This window comes from Euleptes europaea, chromosome 12 (assembly GCF_029931775.1).
Source record: "Euleptes europaea isolate rEulEur1 chromosome 12, rEulEur1.hap1, whole genome shotgun sequence".
Taxonomy (NCBI): Eukaryota; Metazoa; Chordata; class Lepidosauria; order Squamata; family Sphaerodactylidae; genus Euleptes; species Euleptes europaea.
Window position 1 is genome coordinate 19,025,090 of NC_079323.1, and position 19,933 is coordinate 19,045,022.

General features: G+C 45.0%; 1 protein-coding gene across 1 annotated transcript in view; it reads right to left on the minus strand.

Annotated features, from left to right (window-relative positions):
• Positions 1-19,933, minus strand: part of EXPH5 (exophilin 5) — a 47,219-nt gene that overhangs the window by 20,818 nt on the left and 6,468 nt on the right. The window contains exons 2-3 of the mRNA XM_056858881.1: positions 9,042-9,199; positions 4,471-4,651 (exon numbers count right to left, since the gene is read on the minus strand). Of these exons, the coding sequence (XP_056714859.1) occupies positions 4,471-4,651; positions 9,042-9,199 (339 nt within the window). The remainder of the gene's footprint in view (positions 1-4,470; positions 4,652-9,041; positions 9,200-19,933) is intronic.

Genomic DNA, 19,933 nt, shown 5'->3' on the forward strand with positions numbered 1-19,933 from the left:
TCAAAAGCTCTCTTTGTCAGACACATTGCTGTCTTTGTTGTTTGACAAAGGGAGCTTTGACTCTCAAAAGCTTATCCCCTGAAAAACTTGTGGCTCTCTAAGGTACCACTGAACTTGAATCTTGCTCTTCTACTGCACACCAATATGGCTACTCACCTAAAACTGGTTTCCATAAGTATTATTTTTAACCGCTCCTCCCTCTTTGTTGTTAAGGACCTTTCAGACAATAAACAGACCCACCTTTGCCTGTCTCAGAGGCAGAAAATAACCTTACAGGTGTCAATTGCTCCTGCCCCCAGTTATGCTAATGTTCTTCCCCTCTGAACTCCATCCAACCTGTCAGCCTTTTGAAATTAAAGCTCTGTTTACCCATGAGTAAATATTTAACTTAATTACTGTGAACTCCAGGAATGCCCTGGCTGCTTTCTACTTCAGGGCCCCAACAGGGGTTACAGGTACGTTGTCTAGCTGGTAGCTGGAGGAATGGTTACAGAACACAGGATTTGTAAATTCCACTGCATGTAATAAGGACATGTTGATAGCCACATGGGGGGGGGGTAACCCTTAGACAGAGAGTTGTGCTCAGAGGATTGCTTCCTAGTGATTATCTCGGGCATCTCTAATATAACAAACTGGGACCTGCAATCAAAGACTGGGTGGTTATTTAAAATAGGTGGCCACCTTCCTATTCTGTGATTTCCCACCTCATAGGTGAAGGGGTTTGCTAGTTTTTGAACCTGCTTCTGTAGTTGTCCCTTTAAGAGCAGCAATTAGAAGGTGATCATGCCATAAAAAGCTTCTTCACCTGCTGATTTCTTCACAGTGGTAGAAAGTGCTGCCAAGCAGTGGGGTGACCCCATAGGGCCATTGCCAGCCTCTGCACAGTGACCCTGGAGTTCCTTGGTAGTCTTCCATCCAAGTACTACTGTTGCTAACCTCCAGGTAGTAGCTGGAGATCTCCTGCTGTTACAACTGATCTCCAGCTGATAGAGATCGGTTCACCTGGAGAAAATGGCTGCTTTGGCCACTGGACTCTATGGCGTTGAAGTCCTTCCCCTACCCAAACCCCGCCCTCCTCAGGCTCCACCCCAAAAATCTCCAGGTATTTCCCAACCCAGAGCAGGCAACCCTACCAAATACTACCCATAGCCAACCCTGCTTAGACTCTGAGATTAAACTAGCCTTTAAAACCTCTCTGAAAGGGACAGCAGAAAGCCAGGTTGAACATTTTCTGGGAATTTAGCAATCCCATTACCCTCTGTAATTACTTCATAGTGAGGGGGAAGCGCTGTGCCTATGGTCAGAAGAAGATCCTTCTTTTTTCACTCGGGCTAAGTTCTGGCACTGAAAACAGATCATGGGCTTTTGGGACTAACCACACAAAACTCCAACTGAAGTCCTCCGAATAGAAATCCAGAATTGAAGTAGGCCCTTAAAAACAGGGTTGCCAACCGCCAGGTACTAGCTGAAGATTTCCTGCTATTACAACTGATCTCCAGCCAATAGAGATCAGTTCACCAGTAGAAAATGGCCGCTTTGGGCAATTGGACTCTATGGCATTGAAGTCCCTCCCTTCCCCAAACCCCACCCTCCTCAGGCTCCACCCCAAAAAACTCCTGCCGGTGGCGAAGAGGGACCTGGCAACCCTACTTAAAAAGCAGCCACGGGAGGGACTCTTTGGGATTGGGGCCATGGTGCCTAGGAAGATTTTTTTAAAGAAGTTTTAAAGCCCCCATAGGGTACCTGTGACTACAAACATAGGTCCAGCAACCGGCTGAAAAGCTGGCAACGCTAAGCAGCTGAGGAGACCAAAGAAGGAGGTAGAGAGGTACCGAGATAAGAGAGAGACAGTGGCCGATTATGCATGCTCCCTGGGTTGGGGAAAACTGTATGCATTGGCTTGAATGATCAGGGAATAAACTGTGTGCAAATCGGAGGCATGAATACAGAAAAGCAGTCTCCCAAGTTCAAATCAAGCCCCCCCCCTTTAAATGCTGGTCTGTGATTGGCTCACCTCATGAGAGAACATTTCCTTCCCCCCTCACCCAACCGCCGCATGAAAAAGCATTTTAAGAACAAAAAACAAAAATGGAGCCATTTGAAAGAAGGGGGGGGGGGCAAAATCCATGCCTTATTTTAAAAAAGCCTTTCTCAGAAAGAGCTCCCAGGAAGCCATTGAATCCCTGCCTCTTCATGATTGGCTGTGAGAGATGCCAGTCTTCGTTGATTCCCCTGTATGGCTATCAGCAAACAGAACAGAAGAGGGGTTTGGAAAAGGGGCGCAGAGGAAAGTATATGCACGTTCTCTGGATCTGGTTTCAGCTAGGAAAGACCGTTTGACTCGGGAAAGAAGAGGAATGGGAAAAGCCGAGTTCGTTTAAGGTTGAAACGGGGTTGAGTCAAAAAGGAATGAGGTAATGTGCATTTTCAAAAACTTGATCCTGGCTGAAACAGGGGATGAAGGAGGCTAAACCGACCATGCAAAACCAACCAGTGGCTTCCTTCTCTCTCTTCCGACTCTTAAAGGAACAGGCACCATTTCCCAGCTTGCTACCACCTAGTTGATGCAACTGTCTTCCTGCATGAAAAAAAAAATCCATTTGTAGACTGTCTGCCACCCACAGAATTTAAGCTGGTTAAGGTTCTTGCAGGGAGGGAAGGCGGCATGGTACAGCCTGGTCTTGTCAGATCTCGGAAACTAAGCAGGGTCAGTACATGGGAGACCACCAAGGAAGACTCAGCAGGCGCTGGCAAACCACCTCTGCTTCTCACTTGCCTTGAGCTTGTTGGGGTTGCCATGAGTTAGCTGCGACCTGACGGCACTTTACGCACATATAGGGTTTTTGCAAGACTTCTGCGCTTCCTGACCAGCAGCAAAAATCAGCAGGAGAAAGTTTCTCCAGGTATGCAGATGCATTGATGGTTAACACTTTGCCAGCAGAATTTCTTCATCTGCTTGTAGCGCGGCTGTTAAAAGCACGGGAGTTTGTTGGGCAGGGGGACAGACGACCACCCACGCCTGGTTGTACCAGTGCCAACTATAGCACTCCACCTCCTTCCTCAACGATTTCCCTCTGGTAGGTGGCAAAGAATCTGTCACACTCAGTCGTCATGTAAAACAGACTCAAATAGCCTTTTAAGGAAGGTGGGGACTTTTGCAAGGAGGCGGCATAAACAGAGCGTTTAGCAAGTCAGTTCGGAGATTGCCCTGTTTGTTTACATTTCGCACAGGCTCTTGGTATGTCTCTGCAGGGAGCCATTGCATCAGATGAGGCCCGAAGGTGACAGGCAAGCCAACCCAGCCCATCCTGCCTGAGAGGAAAACCCATGCGCTCTGGCATAACAACTCAAAGCTTCTTGACAGGTGGAGAAAGTGCGCATTCAGGCACAGAAATACAGGCACAGGTGATGCAAGGCAAACGCGCCATGAAACACAAACAAAAAAAACACAAAACAAACCATACAAGTATCTAGTCTTTGCTTGTCACTGAGACAATGATCATCAGCTCTCCAGAACATGTGCAGAGTTCTGCACGTTAAAATGCTTCTGCAGGTTGTTGTATAAGGAAGGAAATGCTCAGCACACCCTGTGGGAAATTCCTGTATGAGCATAAAACCATGTCGCGAATGGAACATGAAGCCCATGAAACTAGGGCTTTGAGTCATACAGATGCTGTCTGAATTTATTACCATTAGTAATAACAATAGCCAAGGCCAGCCTAGCCCACTCCCTGACATGAGCAAGCCACAACAAGCGCGTTTGCATGGTTTGGACTCAATCTACAACGTCCCCACAACAGCCACTTTTGACTACAAAGAATAGCCATGTCAGGGGTATTGCCACAGTTCAAAAATAATCTACGTGCATATTTAGGCCTCTTCTACTGGAATAACTCAACTGAGAAACAAAAACCACACATTCTGCGACCACCCAAAATCTTCATCCAGCTGCTGCTGCTGGGCATGTGTCTTTGGCATGTTCCCAGGAACACAAGCGCCCTTCAAAGGTCACACAAGACGATGCAGTTGATGTGCAGAAGAAACAATTCTTACGTGAATAATGCGACTGCGCAAAGCCATCCAGCAAAGATGTAGGAAACAGAGCAATGAAAGATAGAATCATAGAGATGGAAGGGACCACCAGGGCCATCTAACCTCTGCTTAAAAACCTCCAGGGAAAGAGAGCTCACCATCTCCCGAGGAAGCCTGTTCCAACTGAGGAACCGCTTTAACTGTTAGAAAATTCTTCCTAATGTCTAGATGGAAACTCTTTTGATTTAATTTCAAGCTTTGGTAGGTTAAACAGTGCTCTCCCCTTCCCAGGTGGCCCTGATCCAAATCTGGACTGCATACGGATGCAATCAGCTTTTTAAAAACAACACTGGAATGAACCTGTCCTGGATCTTCAGAATTTCTTGAGAGAGAGGCCAGAGCAATTGAATGGACAGAGACAGGGTGTTTCTAGCTCACCGTGGAGGGTGAAGGTGCTGCGGAGGCGGTGATGTCGGAGGCTTCAGTGGCTGCCTTTTGGGTTTTCTGAAGGAGGAGAATAGAGAAGCAAAAGGCGTCCGCAGTCCTCCCAGGATGGAAGGTGATCCGTTTTTCTGGGCTTGGGGGCTTTGTGGGGCAGAGGGCTTCACAGTTGTAGAATCTGAAAAGAAAAAAAGGAAGAGGCTGAAAGACTCATCTGTGGCTCCTCTGAAATGCAAACGTCTTTAATATAAATGCTTCTGCACAGATATTACTGTCTGGGTCAGGCTCCATGTCTTCCAAAGCGTGCATGGGTCTGTGGGTGAAAAAAAATTGTCTTTAACTCCTGGGACTGAGTGTGCTGGATTTGAGCCTAGCAGACAGCTGGTGTGTAAAATCCATTTTCACCACAACAATCACATATTTGGGGGCAGGTCAAGGGACTGAATCCAGATCTCCTTTTTCCTGATCCATCAAACTATCAGGGGAGGGCTGGCCCTTTACTGGGGAAAGGCTGCCGGACTACTGCCCAGCAAAGCCACAGGTGGTCAGGAGAAAGCGATGCAAAGTTCCAGTGGTCCAGTTGCAGCCCCAAAGAATGCACTTGGCTGAATGTCATGGCCCAGCCAGGTCCAGGGGACACCGATGACTTCTCTGATGAAGAGTCAGCCAGCAGGCCTGGCTTCTATACACAGCCGGAGGTGGCACAAGGAGAAGCAGCTCCTGCAGGGTCAGACCCAAACCAGGGACCAGCGCAGCAACTCCTCAGCCCTCCAGCTCTGAGTCAGCTGCAGAAAGCCAGTTGCCTGTCTGCTCACTCCCCTCGTCATCAGAGCCTCAGGAACGGTGCAAGAGGTGGACAAGTAGGATTGTACAGGATCGGAGACGAAGTGCTCTGCTGGCAGCTAGATATGCACCCCCACGGACAGTGAGGATGAGTGTTCACAGGAGCAGGTCTGAGGTGGCTGGCAGATGCATGGCATTACAGGCTGCCTGTGTGGCGTGCTGCTGCTAAGCAGCTGAGAAGAGCATAGCTGTGTGGAAGCAACACGTCTTTCTACTCCTGACCTTGCAGTGACCTGTTTGCTCTGACTGGACTTGAACCCTTGGACTTGGCTTTTGGATTACCTTTGGACTTGCGCTTGTGAGGTTTGAAACTGTTTGGTGTATGCGCGCTGGGGGATCACGACACAGGGATACAGCCAACAACAGAGCAGGAGGAGGCATTCTACTAATCAAGCCAATCAAAATATTGATGCCAATTACCACTGTCATCGCAGTGCCTGCCGAGGCTATTCCGCTTGCCTTGTTCCTGGGTCGTTTTATCAACCCAGTGTTCCGCTGCGACACACATAAGCCTCCTTACCACAATGGTTTCTTTGGTCAAATCGAGAAGGGGGGGAAGAAATTCGCATCTGCATTTGGTGCATTGTTTGAACCTCGTCAAACATCTCAGAAATGTTGTGCACACATTGGAGTACACACAAAACCTTGCCTTGGGGATCTCTCTTATCTCCTATTTATAATCACGAGGATCAGAAATTTTTTTTTGCTAAAGAGGGGGCTGCAATTTCAGAATTCAGCTGGGTCCCCAAATCCTGCAATAGATAGAACAGGAAAAGGCCGAAGTTTCTCATAATCTCTAGGTCTGTGTCGAGACACTGGGCCCCAATCCTGTTAAAATTGGACACGACCAAGATCCACCAAAAGCAACGGGACTTAAAAAGAAAAAGAGGAGTTGGTTTTTATACCCCAATTTTCTCTACCTTTAAGAAGTCTCAAACTGGCTTATAATCTCCTTCCCTTCCCCACGAAAGACGCCTTGTGAGGTAGGTGAGGCTGAGAGAGTTCTGAGAGAACTGTGACTAGCCCAAGGACATCCAGCAGGCTTCATGTGTAGGTGTAGGGAAACCAACCCGATTCTCCAGATTAGAGCCCATCGCTCTTAACCACTACACCACACTGGCTCTCTTCAGTCAGTCATAACTAATTGGTTCTAATTGATTCAATCATAATTATCTTTAGTAGGATCAAGATGATCGTTGCAATTTAGTATTTTCTGGATGAACAAGGATAACAGGGTGGAGTCTTAAGTCCATTCAATCCAGTGGGAGTTTGTCACAGATGTCAACTGCATGCAGTTACATGGCTATGATCCACCAACCACGTCTGCAGAACATGGAAATCACAGAGTCTCATAACTAAAGTGGACGGTCTGTGCCAATCACAAAAACAACAAAACCAGGCCACCCACAGACAAGGCAGAGGCTTCTATACACTCAGGGGACACCTAGGTAAAGGTAACGGTCCTCTGTGCAATCACCGGGCCATTCCTGACCCATGGGTGACGTCACATCCCAACATTCCCTAGGCAGACTTTGTTTTTATGGGGTGGTTTGCCAGTGCCTTCCCCAGTCATCTTCCCTTTACTCCCAGCAAGCTGGGTACTCATTTTACCGACCTCAGAAGGCTGGAAGGCTGAGTCAACCTTGAGCCGGCTGCCTGAAACCGTCTTCCGTCGGGATCGAACACAGGTCGTGAGCAGAGCTTTTGACTGCAGTACTGCAGCTTACCACTCTGAGCCACGGGACTCTTTTAGGGGACTCTTTTAGGGGACACCTAGCCAGTGCATAAAAACATGACCGTGTAAGCTAACCAAAATAAATTGCCCCTTCCACTCCTCCAAACTCTGGTCCTGATAAGGACTGAGCATGCTTCAAAAGGCATGGACTGCTGAAAGGGGTCAGCCCAGACAATGAAAAAAGTAGCTAAATTCTCCGCTACTATATACAAGATTCATCAGATAAAGCGGGGGCTTGGCAATCCAACCTAAAATGGAGAATGTTATTTTAATCTGAGGTTTTATATAATTCTTAAATAGATAAATAAATTAGCTATCTCATAGTTTTAGATACTGCATCTTAATTCTATCTTGTAATCAATATGAATATCTTAATGGCTTTGCTGTATTAATAAATAATCTGAATAATCTGACTGTTGAAAGCAGTTGAGAGTCAAAGGAAAGAAACACTGGAGGGAGAGGGTGAAACTGCCCTGCTCAACCTCCCCGAGAGATTAAAAACAAAATACTAACATCCTGGTTTTCTTCATATAGTTCCAAGGTGGCTTATTGAGTTGCAGAGGGGCAGATTTGGAGGGTGATCCTTCAAATAATTTCCCATCCAGTCCCTCCCAAGAACCTCACGTCTGCGCTAGGACAGCAAGGTAAGAAACCGATTGAAGCAACAGTACCTTGAGACAAACTCCTCCCGTATCAGTATCAAGCATGGCAGCCGATGAGCTCCATCTTCCTGTCCCAATTACATCATCGCTTGTTCACTTTCTGAGCCCCATCTAATCTGTCAAGGTTCCACTCATCCATTTCATTTATCTAAATTGAGTTCCTGTCCTCTGGCAAGTGGGCTGAGAAGCGGCCTGTTTGTAATCTGCAATTTGATTTATGTGATCATCTCCCCGAGAAAGACTGAGGAACTTGAGTGTGATAAGTCAATCATTGCATTACGGTTTCCCCTGTGATATATTCTCCCCACCCCCACCCACCCCGTGCTACGGAACTCCTAAATAGTCATCATATAATAAAGCTAACGCTGCTGCAATTTCATCACATCACTGTAGCAACTCTATTAGTGTCTGCAACAGGCCTAATTCCAAAGAAGAACAGTTGTTTTTTATATGCCGACTTTTTCTACCACTTAAGGGAGACTCAAACCGGCTTACAATCATCTTTCCTTCCCCTCCCCACAACAGACACCCTGTGAGGTAGGTGGGGCTGAGAGAGCTCTAACAGAACTGTAACTTGCCCAAGGTCAACCAGCGGGCTTCATACATAGGAGTGGGGAAACAAATCCAGTTCACCAGATTAGCCTCCGCCGCTCATGTGGAGGAATGGGGAATCAAACCCGGTTCTCCAGATGAGTCCACCACTCCTAACCACTACACCACGCTGGCTGGATGTAGGAAAGCTCTTTTTAAATGTACTTTTATTTTCAGGGGCATCAATTCCACCTGAGAAACTGAAGGCCTTTGGGCAGAAATGGATATGTAGCGATACCCCTTTCTCTCTTTTAATGAGGACAAAAAGGAAGCAAATATTTTTGTGCTCTTCTTTTGTGTTCAGAAACAGTACTTATTCTGGCAACTGTGAAAAGCTAGATTGCATTCCCCCAGCCCTGCTCGCTCCTCTCCTGCAAAGGAGAGGCCATGGGTAACCACAGACAGGGACTTTTCAGTGCTGGTGCCTTGCACTCTCCCCCTTGAGGCTTGCCTGGCATCTACATTACTGCCTTTTAGGCAACAGGCCAGAATAGGTCTCTTTTCACAGACTTATTAAGAAAGGGATCTTTCGGTTTAGTTCCATTTTATGGTCTTATTCTATCCTGAGGGGTTGTTTTATATCTGCTCCTAGGGGGCTCCTGCCTGGTTTTTTTAACCTGATTTTAATGTTGATCATTTTTATGGGATTTGTTTTTACGATTTTATTGATGTTTTGGTTTTTCCTTTGTGAGCTGCCTCAAGCGTATAACTCTTCCAAATAAATAACTGTGACTTACCTGTTTTCATGGCCTTTCTCAGCCGATGCGCTAGCGGTTGTTTAAGCATTTTGCTCACGTCAGTTTCACTCTGAAATTTTCTCCTCTGTATTTCTTCAAACCATTCTCCAGTCACTCCGGGAAGTTCTGTTGTATCTTCCTTTTTCTTGTGAAGTTTGCTAAAACAAACAAACGTAGTGATTCAAAATGGGGTTTTTTTCTTTCAAAAATTATGCTCACTAGCATTCCTGGAAGAGTGGTTCCCCCTCATAAAAAATAATACTTCTCAATTTCTTCAGTCCAAACAAGTATAATAAAAAATCGGTGCTGTTGCTCTGTTAAAGATATCATAGTTGGTTAATCATATGAGTTCTAGTCAATTAATCAATTATATCTGCATACATTTCCATATGACAAAAATAGCTATACAGGAGAAAGTCTATTTTTATTGATTGAGATTTGCCAAGGGAAATCTAAGATGATGCTTGTCAGCTGCATTACTTATAAGTAGTAATTACAAATAATTAAAACAATTAAATCAATAATGAATAATAAAATTAATAATTTAATTTCGATTAAGATGATTGGAATATTTGGGGTTGGATCCAGCCAGCTTTTTTTGCTCTTTAGTCAATTCTCTTCCTCGTTACAGCTGCTGTTTCCCATGGCTTTTGACTACACAGGTCCCATGATCCCAACATAATTTGGGTGGTCAAGGAGGACCTCCTCCTCCCCTTTTCAGAGGGGTTGGATCTAACCCTTAAACATCTACTGCCAAACTAATCAGGGGCACCTTTAGAGTTGGTACAAATTACTTTAAATCAGTCAAACATTGCAGCACAAACTCTTTATATTGATGTGGTGAGCATCTCTAGCAAGGGATCAGCAACTAGAATCCCCAGGGACAAATCTGCCCCCCCCCTGAAAATTGTGGATTGGCCCTCCAGTTGCCAACCTGGCAGAGGTATCTGTGACAGAGGCACTTTCTGGTAGTCAGCTTTGAATGGGCTTGCTGGTCAATAGGTGGGGTCCTGGCCCAATATCCCTCATGGGAATGTAAAAAGTACCACCACCACTAGTGTGATTAATGTCCAGATCCTATAGAGATGCCAGCTACCAGGTTGGACCTAGGGATCCCCTGGAATTACAGCTCATCTCCAGACTACAGAGATCAGTTCCTGTTGAGAAAATGGGTGCTTTGGATGATGGACTCTACAGCATTGTACCCTGCTGAGGACCCTGTCCTCCCCAGGCTCCACCCCCAAATCTCCAGGAGTTTCCCAACCTGAATCTGGCAATTCTCTCCCCTGCTGGTGGCCAGAGGGGACCTGGCAACCCTATGATCCTATAAGCTGCTGCATTCCGTTCACACGGTCCTCTGCAAATTCGCTGAAAGAAAGGCTGAGTAATATCACTAATTAGATTTTCTTGCCGGTAGGTGGGTCAGCCTGCCTCCCAAGCGAAGCAAGGAAGCAGATAACCCTATGAATGAAAGTCCTCCAAAATGTCCTATCTTTGACAGCTTTGCTCAGATCTTACAAATTGAGGGCCGTGGCTTCCTTTATCGTGTCAATCCATCTCTTGTTGGGTCTTCCTCTTTTCCTGCTGCCCTCAGCTTTTGCTAGCATGACTGTCTTTTCTAGTGACTCTTGTCTTCTCATAACGTGCCCAAAATACGATAGCCTCAGTTTAGTCATTTTAGCTTCTAGGGTCAGTTCAGGCTTGATTTGATCTATAACCCACTGATTTGTTTTTTTTGACATCCACGGTATCCGTAACACTCTCCTGCAACACCACATTTCAAAAGAATCAACTTTCTTCATTAACTACCGACAATATTTTCAACCAAGCTTTCTTTATCTGCGCACACCTCCAACCATGTAAGATGTTTAATGTATTGTGTGCCCTCTAGAGGACAAAGACCTGCTACTGAAACCAGCAGATGCTGGCGGTTTCCCCATGGGGACAGACTGGTGCAATTTCCCTGTTGCCAGTGTGGCGGCTGATACAATGAAGTGGCAACAGGATTTGCACATGGCAGGTTTCCCAACAGTTCCTGTACCCCAGTCCCCCAGCAGCAGTCATCCCTCTTTTTTAGATTGTTCTGCGTGGTGTAGTGGTTGAGAGAGGTGGTTTGGAGTAGTGGACTCTGATCTGGAGAACCGGGTTTGATTCCCCACTCCTCCACATGAGCAGTGGAGGTAATCTGGTGAACTGGATTTGTTTCCCCACTCCTGTGTATGAAGCCAGCTGGGTGATCTTGGGCTAATCACAGCTCTCTCAGCCCTACCTACCTCACAGGGTGTCTGTTGTGGGAAGGGGAAGGTGATTGTAAGCCGGTTTGATTTTTCCTTAAGTGGTAGAGAAAGTCAGCATATAAAAAACAACTCTCCTCCTCCTCTGGGTTACTAGGGCTTTTTCTATTTTCTCTTAAAATTGTCAATTTTGTACCATTTCCCCCAATATGCTGTTTCTAACGATAAGTGTAACAGGTTCTGTGAATTCCTAGATTTCATTATTAAAGAAGTAAATCTTCAGCTCCTTCTGTTATAGAGATATGCCTTTTCCCCATATATCTCCGCAACGGAAAAGACTAGAGACTTAAATTTAAACAAAAATTAAAACTGGACATTCTTAAAACTTGTTATACTTAGTTATAACAGTATATTGATATAAAAATATGAAAGCGACAATTATTTTTAAAAAGCTTAAGGTCACCCAGCAAGTTTCCATGGCAGAGTGGAGATTCAAACCTGGGTTTCGCAGATCCCAATCCGACACTTTAATCACTACACCATGCGGGCTCTACTGCTGTTAAGAGTATCATATTACAACTTGGAGGGGCTCGAACTACTACACTCCTCTGGAACATCCAAATACCTGTGAATCTGCAAGATCTATTACTAGATCCTCGCACAGAACCCGGTGCCAATTGCTTTAATGTAACCTCAGCCCTACCTCCAGCATACATACATTAGTGGTACAGGTTTTGTTTTTGTTTTTTATTGTTGCTGCATAATGATCTCCTTTCTTCTCCTAGATTCTGCATGTAGCATACAGGAATTAATTTTCTGAATGACTAATACAAACAAATGTACCAAAGCAAAATTAAGTGTATACTGGGTATAGAAAACAAAAAAAAAATGTATGTTTCCCAAGGAGGAAGATGGGGAGGAGCCATGGGAACGCCATTCAGGTTACAGGAGGGTTAAATTGGTATTGAACATTAGGAGACACTTCCTAATGGTGAGAGCAGTTCGACAACAGAATTAATTTCCCACAAGACATAATGCAGGGCTGGACAGCTATCTGACCAGGATGGTCTAGTTTCAGATTTTCTACCCTGAACCTATATAGCCCCTTCCAGCTCTTTGATTTTCTTAGCCATGCGTGCCAAAAGGTCCTTTGTTTCGAAAGAAAAAGATTATTCTGCATAGATAATAATAGCAACTGTTAGTGTGACGCATGCAGACATTACTCTCAACAGATGCCCTTCAGATATACACTTTTGTTTAGGGGGTGCTATTTCCCCCTTAAATGTATCAACAATGATTTGGATCTTGCGGAACATCCCACATTATTAAAATATTTTTGCCCCTCTCCTACTGAAATGGCACTCTATGGGGACATAAAACACAACCAATGAACAAAAACTGGACTGCAGAGAACCTGGTTTGTAATACCATGTGGAGAAACATCCCTGATGAATCCAAATATAAATGGTAACATGGGGGTTAATCTCAGGAAAGTGTTGTTAGGATTATACCCATAATGCCTTTATTGTGCCCAGATATACTATAACAAAACAGCAAAAAAAAAAAAAAAGGCATTCTCAAAAAGATAGCACACTACTTTGTGCTATTTAGCTGGTCCTTCTATAAATATGCTATTTATTTATTTTTGGGCATTTTTATTCTGCACTTCCTCAAACGTGCTCAGGGTGGCACATGTGGCTCTTCCCTCCTGCATTTATCTTCACATCAATGCTATGAAGTAGTTTAGCTTGAGAGAGTGACAGACCCAATGCGACCCAGTATTCTTTTTTCTTTTATTTTCTTGTCATCACGTCACATCTGACTTATGGCTTACCCCTGGTGGGGTTTTCAAGGCAAGAAACATTCAGAGGAAACAAACGGAATCTATACGGATTCACAAGCATATTAATTCCAAGTTCCCATTCCTGAGAGTTAATAACAGAGTCATTCTTCTACCCAACAGCTATCTCTGATGCTGCCCGGCGCCCTGGCCAGTGCCTCATGTGTTTCTTCTGTGGCTGTTTACGATGCTTTTATTGGAAGCAAAGCTACAGCTTCCAAACACAGTTAAATCACCCAACTTTTCTTCTTGCTGCGATTATCCCCTAAGCTGCCGTTTTGTCTGCCTTAAATTGAAAATATTTCATCCCCCCCACCCCTTAACTTTAGCGGATCAACCTCCAGGCAGAAAACACGAGCTGATAAAAGAGTTCTTTGCAAACAGAACCTCATGAACGTTTTTTTCAAAAAGGTGCTGCAGGGCAGCTGTCAGATCTTAGAAGACAGAACGATCACCTTTGGGGAGGGACACAATTTCCCCTGTTGTAGACGCCTGGAGATCAAGAGGCTGCCTAGCCCAGCATCCCTTTAATCTATCAAATGTTAGAAAGCAAGGATGCAATTGTCAAGGAAATATATTCATTCTCCCTCTCAGACTTCTAGAATGATTGCTGACAACTGAAGTCTTTTTACATCAGAAGATGGGCAAGAAAAAGAGGAGGATGCACCAAAACAAAACAAAGGTAAAAAAAAAAAAACACTAATAATTGGTGCAAGGGAATTACATTTTAATAAATTCTGTAACCCCTGTGCATTTTGTGCAAGCTTCTTCAGGGGGATCTTTGGAGAAAGATCCCTCTGAAGAAGCTTGTGCAAAACATGTAGGGCATGAAGCCATTCACGGCCTTGGTCTTTCACAGATGTGGAACCGCCTCTCCCCCTACGCTCCACCATAACCTCTTCGCTCATTTGGGCAGGGCCTTCCGCAGGTGACACGCAGCAAATGGGGAAAATCCACAAATGCTCCTACATGTGCATTCTTTGTTGTGGCCCCCACTTTGTTGTGGCCCCCACCTCACAGAATTTAATCATTTTACAGTATTTATATTTCACCTTTCTGCCCTCACATGGGCCACCAGCTAACAAATTAAAATGTACACAGTAAAATCACATTTTAAAACCTGCCAAATCACATTTTAAAATTAGCCAAACAACCGCAACATATCATTAAAACATTGACAAAAAAATATACAACGGCATAATAACAACAATTAAAACATTTGAAGCAATTAAAACATGGCCTGCCTGATGAAGTCAGGAATTCTCCCACACTCCTGGCATTCCACAAACTATGCAAAATTGGATTATTCAGGAGGGCTATACTGAAATGAAATGGTTTCAGAAAGAGGGTTTGGTAAAGAGTTAGAGACTGTGAACTCTACTACTGGGCATAGTACATATTATCTGTTGCTGGGTTGTGCTCTTACAATATTATGTTTGCATCATTTAACATGGCATATTAATCCTTATGCATTGTTTCAGCACTTTCTGATTGTTTTCAGATTTCTGCAACCCAAATCCTATTGCATTGTTTAGTGGATATCCCATCCTATTGATTGTATTGACTTACACTCTGCCTTGAGTATCAGTGTGAAAGGTGGACTATAAAAACAAATATTCTCAGTCTCCTACAAAAACGCAGAGGCAGACTGGCCCTCTAACTTCCTGGGAAAATATCTCATGGGCCACTGCGCAAGAGGGCCAGTGGTGGCCAGGAGCAAGCTAAGCCCAGTGGTCCATGAGATACCAGCAGTGCTGTAGCTCAGTGGTAGTGAGGTAGAGCATCTGCTTGGAATGCAGAAGGTCCCAGGTTCAATCCCTGGCATCTCCAGTTGAAAAGACTAGGTAGGAGATAATGTGAAAGACCTCTGCCTGAGACCCTGGAGAGCTGCTGCCAATCTGAGTAGACAATACTGACTGTGATAGACCAGTGGTCTGATTCAGTATAAGGCAGCTTCATGTGTCCAACATCTGCTCTGCTTGGACCTAAAGGCCTTAATGACATGGCAAAGGGTGTAGATTTGCACAACGGGTGAGCCATGTAAGAGCCAAAAGGATCCTACAGTACTACCAGCACAACAGTAGCCACATAGCTCAGCTTGCTCTAGCAGGGCTGCCAGGACCTCCTGCCTAGCAACCTCCGACCTCCGTTGCTTCTCGGTAGGGCAGTGGTAGGAAAAATGCTGGGGAAATTGTCATGCTCCAACACCACAACCTCAAAGTGACAGCAATTTACATGCCTCCACCAAGTCTCCTGCTGGTTGCCAGCACTTGGCTAGAAGAAGAGTTGGTTTTTATATGCCGTCTTTCTCTACCATTTAAGGAAGAATCAAATCGGCTTACAATCACCTTCCCCACAACAGACACCCTGTGAGGTAGGTGGAGCTGAGAGAGCTCTGAGAGAGCTGTGACTGGCCCAAGGTCACCCAGCTGGCTTCATTTGCAGGAGTGGGGAAACAAATCCAGTTCACCAGATTAGCCTCCGCCGCTCATGTGGAGGAGTGGGGAATCAAACCCGGTTATTCAGATCAGAGTCCACCATTCTTAACCACTACACCACACTGGCTCTCCAGCAACCCTATACTCTGGGTTTGTTCAGTTGTTTAAATGTTCCAGTCTGTGCCTGCAAAAAATCAAACTACACGAATCCCTAGTCTTTTTAACTCAATATGGCCCACTGACAGTGGGTCTCAAGATTCTCAGGTAGAGCAATGTCGTGCCTAATGTCTCTTACCTGAGATCTGTTTACCTGGAGATGCCAGGGACTGAACCGGTGACCTTTGGCATAAAAAGCAGGTGTTCTAACTGTAAGCTGACACACTTTAGCTTGGTTTCTTTTAATTTAATGACGCCTGCAAAATACCTGGATTTACAGAAGCTACAAACGTCAGACTTTTTAGCTCCAAAATCTTGTCTTGAAACAGCTTCTCCCTCCCCCATTAACCCTTTCCCCCTGTTTAACAACCAGCCTGATGAAGAGTTCTTGGGAACTCCAAAGTTTGTATTCACCATATGATATTTTGGTTGGTCCTAATAAAAAGGTATTAAACCATTTTTATTTGGGACTCTCATATTCGTAACTTTTCCTACATCTCATCTTGAAGTATCACGTAGTCAGTGATAAAAGTATCCTAGTTTGGGATAACCAGTATTGTATAATAATTGGACTAGGATCTGGGAGTTCAAATCTCCAGTCTGCCATGGAAGTTTGTGAGCTGACCAAGGGCCAGTCATCCCGCTCCATGGTTGTTATATGAGGATACCTCACATGGTTGTTATATGAGGATAAAACGAGGGAGGGGAGAATGACGAACACTGCTCTGAGCTCTTTGGAAGAAAGGGGGGATAAATATGTACTAAATAGCTAACCTTTGCTACTTGCTTGTGCCAATGCAAACTTGGCAACTGCCATGAAAACTAAACCAGTTAAAGCACCAAAAAGGACCACTGGCATCACAAAGAATCAGTTCCTGGCCTCCCTGTGAAACCTTTTGGGGAAAAATACCTGTTGGAAGGTCACTGGTAAGCAACAGTAACCAGTAACATTAACTGAAGGATTCAGATAATGTTCTGGAAACACAGACACTTACCACTGTATTCCTTTGATAGATAATTGCTCTCTGGTGTTTGCTTACAGAGACTGAGTCTAAAAAAAGGTGGTATTGTGGGAATTATTTCCCCTCACTCTTTCTTTGTTATTAACCCAAGGGAAATTGTACCATGGGGGGCAAAGAACAGTACTGGAAACTTCTTGAAATGAATGCACACAACCCTCCCAATGCAGCTTGCCCTCACTCACTATTGCTGCTATGGACATCAAATTGGCAAATAATTTTTAACACAGCCCATGTGAACAGTCACATAGGAAAAGTTGCACAACTCTCATTCACTCCTTTTCACTTCCTTCTCTGTCATTTCTTCATTTATGTTGGCAACCAGTGGCTCTGGGATTGGTAGCTGAGAGCACCTTCAATCGCATACAAACACTTTTGGCTCCAAAGTAAGCTCATCCGACCCAAGAAAAGGAATGATTTCAGTCCCCACACAAGCTAGTACAATTCCCTCTTAACTCTCCCTGCCTTGACACACAACATTCTCCACCTTCTCACATGTTTAATCCATATACCATTCATGGTGAGGGAACTGAAGTCCACAACCCCGTTTCTGGTTGCCTACCCGCTTCCTCCTTTTCTGTCTGTTCTTAGCCATCTCCTTGCTCCTGACCTATCCACGTCTCCTTAGCTGCTACTGGGGAGGAGAATAAACTAAGAGCCCCAGCAAAAATCCTCTCCCTTCAAAGACAACAGGAAACACCTCAGGGCATGTTCTGACCTCCAGTCTTGTCCTGATCCTGTAGCAGCAGGTGGGCCCTTTGAAATGCCCAAAGACAGATGCTGCTCCACCTTCCTCTTCTAGCCCTGCACGAACCTTACACTGATAGCATAATTATATAAGGTGCTCCCGAACCAGCTGCCTCTCTGCTTGTTTTGATGTTTAGAAAAGTGTCTAATTTGGCATTTTTGCCTCACCTTAAGACCTGCTTATGAAGATAATAAGGTTGCCAGGTTCTCCCTGGCCACTGGTACCAGTAGGGGGTGGGAGGGGAAGGGTTGCCAGTTCCAAGTTGGGAAACTCCTGGAGATTTAGGGATAGAGCCTGGGGAGGGATGGACCCCAGTGGGGTACAAGGCCACTCAGTCCACCCTCCAAAGCATTTTCTCCAGGGGATGAGTTGTAATTCAAGGGGATCCCCAGGTCCCGCCTGGAGGCTGGCATCCCCAGAAGATAAGCAGATAAGGAAAACCTGGGGGCCAAAACTCAGCTAGCCATTCAGATAAATAATTGAGAATGGTTTTGTTAGATCACATGAAGCACCACCATTATCCAGTTACCAACTTGGCTGCCTAGACTGAAGAATGCTAGTCCCAAAGCTGCATATCATCTTGAAATGTTTGTAATTGTGAAGAGAGCAATATATAGAGGGCATGTAATTTTTTTAAGGGTCACAGCAGTTTTCAAATTTCACTGCATCAGTAGTACAAAAGGCTTCATGAATCTTCCCCCCATCCCCATTTATTCTCACCATAGTAGTCTGGTAGATTATGCTGGGTCTTGATCTGGATGGCCCAGGCTAGCCCGATCTCATCAGATCTCAGACGCTAAACTGGGCTCTGGTTAGTATTTGAATGGGAGACCACCGAGGAATACCAGGGTCGCTGTGCAGAGGAAGGCAATGGCAAACCACCTCTGAACATCTCTTGCCTTGAAAACCCTACCAGGTCGCCATTAAGTCAGCTGCGACTTGACAGCACTTCACACACACACACACACACAGATTATGCTGAGAGTCACTAATCTGTGGGATGAATTGCACAGATTCTAATTTTCTTCCTCCATCGCATCCCAACACTATGGCAACTGTGTCACTGATGATGCCATCCTAAGCAAAGGTTTAGTCAGTGGAATTAGAACAGCGTAACCCTGCTAAGAATAGCAAGATTCAAGTCGAATTGCCCCCTGAAGACCAACAGAACTGAGCTTTGACTCTCAAACTCTTATACCCTGGAAATCTTCAAGGTGCTACAGGACTTAAGTCTTGCTCTTCTACGACAAGCCAACATGGCAGCCCACCTGAAACTATCTGCTTAGAATTGGTCTGTAAAGTTCCTATTCCCCCCCCCCCCTCAGGAGAGGTCTTGTGCCCAACCAGTAATGTCTTTAGTAGGTGAAGCTCTTTCTCATCACCTCATACCCCCCCACAAAAAAAACACCCTTTACTTACTAAATGGCTCTCTACCAGCATTTGTCAAAAAGCATGGGAATCCTCGCCAGAAGAAAAGCTGGTGATCCTGTCCATCACTCAAAGGGTCTGTGAGGGATTGAGGTTGACACAATACCTTGTATTCCAATATTTAAAATATTTTCTTGGTTATTTTTTTCTGCCGCTCAGCATCCTGGAGGTCTGCATAACCCTCCAGTCAGTCAGTCTTCGCTTCAAAGCCCTAGATTCAGAACCAAGCCATGGCAACAGCTGACTCATGTGATGATGGTTTTCCTAGATTGTAAACTAACAATTTCAGGAGAAGAATTAAATGTCTCAATCACTTCCCCGTGTATAATATTTATATTTAAAAACTATACACAGCCAAAACTAACACAAGAGGGAGAATATTCCAGCAATGGCTCATTTTTTTGGGGAAAAATTCAAATATTTGGTGCCTTACCTACGGATTTAAGGGGTACAGTCCAGCAACAAATCTACCATGTGACTCTGGTGACTGTATGACTTGGATGCTGCCTAGAATTTCCAAGGAGTGAGGGTGATTCAATTATTTCCCCCCTCCTGTAAGAGCCAATGTGGTGTAATGGTTAAGAGCGGCGAGACTCTATGTCAGGCTCAGGCGTCTGCCCCTAGCATCCCATAAGCAAACTCATTCAGGCAGGAAGCAGTGAAACTTTATTAGGAGCAAATAGGCAGATTAAAGAAGCTGACTGCTTACACGCAGGTGAGGCTAGTAATGGCGAAACATAGACTGCGTACATGTTTAAAAGCATTACAGGCTACGAAGGTAAACACGGCTTAAGCATCTCCAAGATAAGAATTTCCCAGGACAAGAAGACTAAACAACGCTGCAGCTGTAGAAACAGGATGAAGAAAACTGTACACAGAGTTTACAGGCATGGTGGCACTTTACGCACACACCTGAAAGACCCCCAAAGTGTCCTTGGAGGATGGGGGACACTCAGGGATAGCTGGGGGGGATCATAAATCACCCATGGGGGCAGGTATCAGCAAAAACTGGCCCCTCCCTGTACTTGC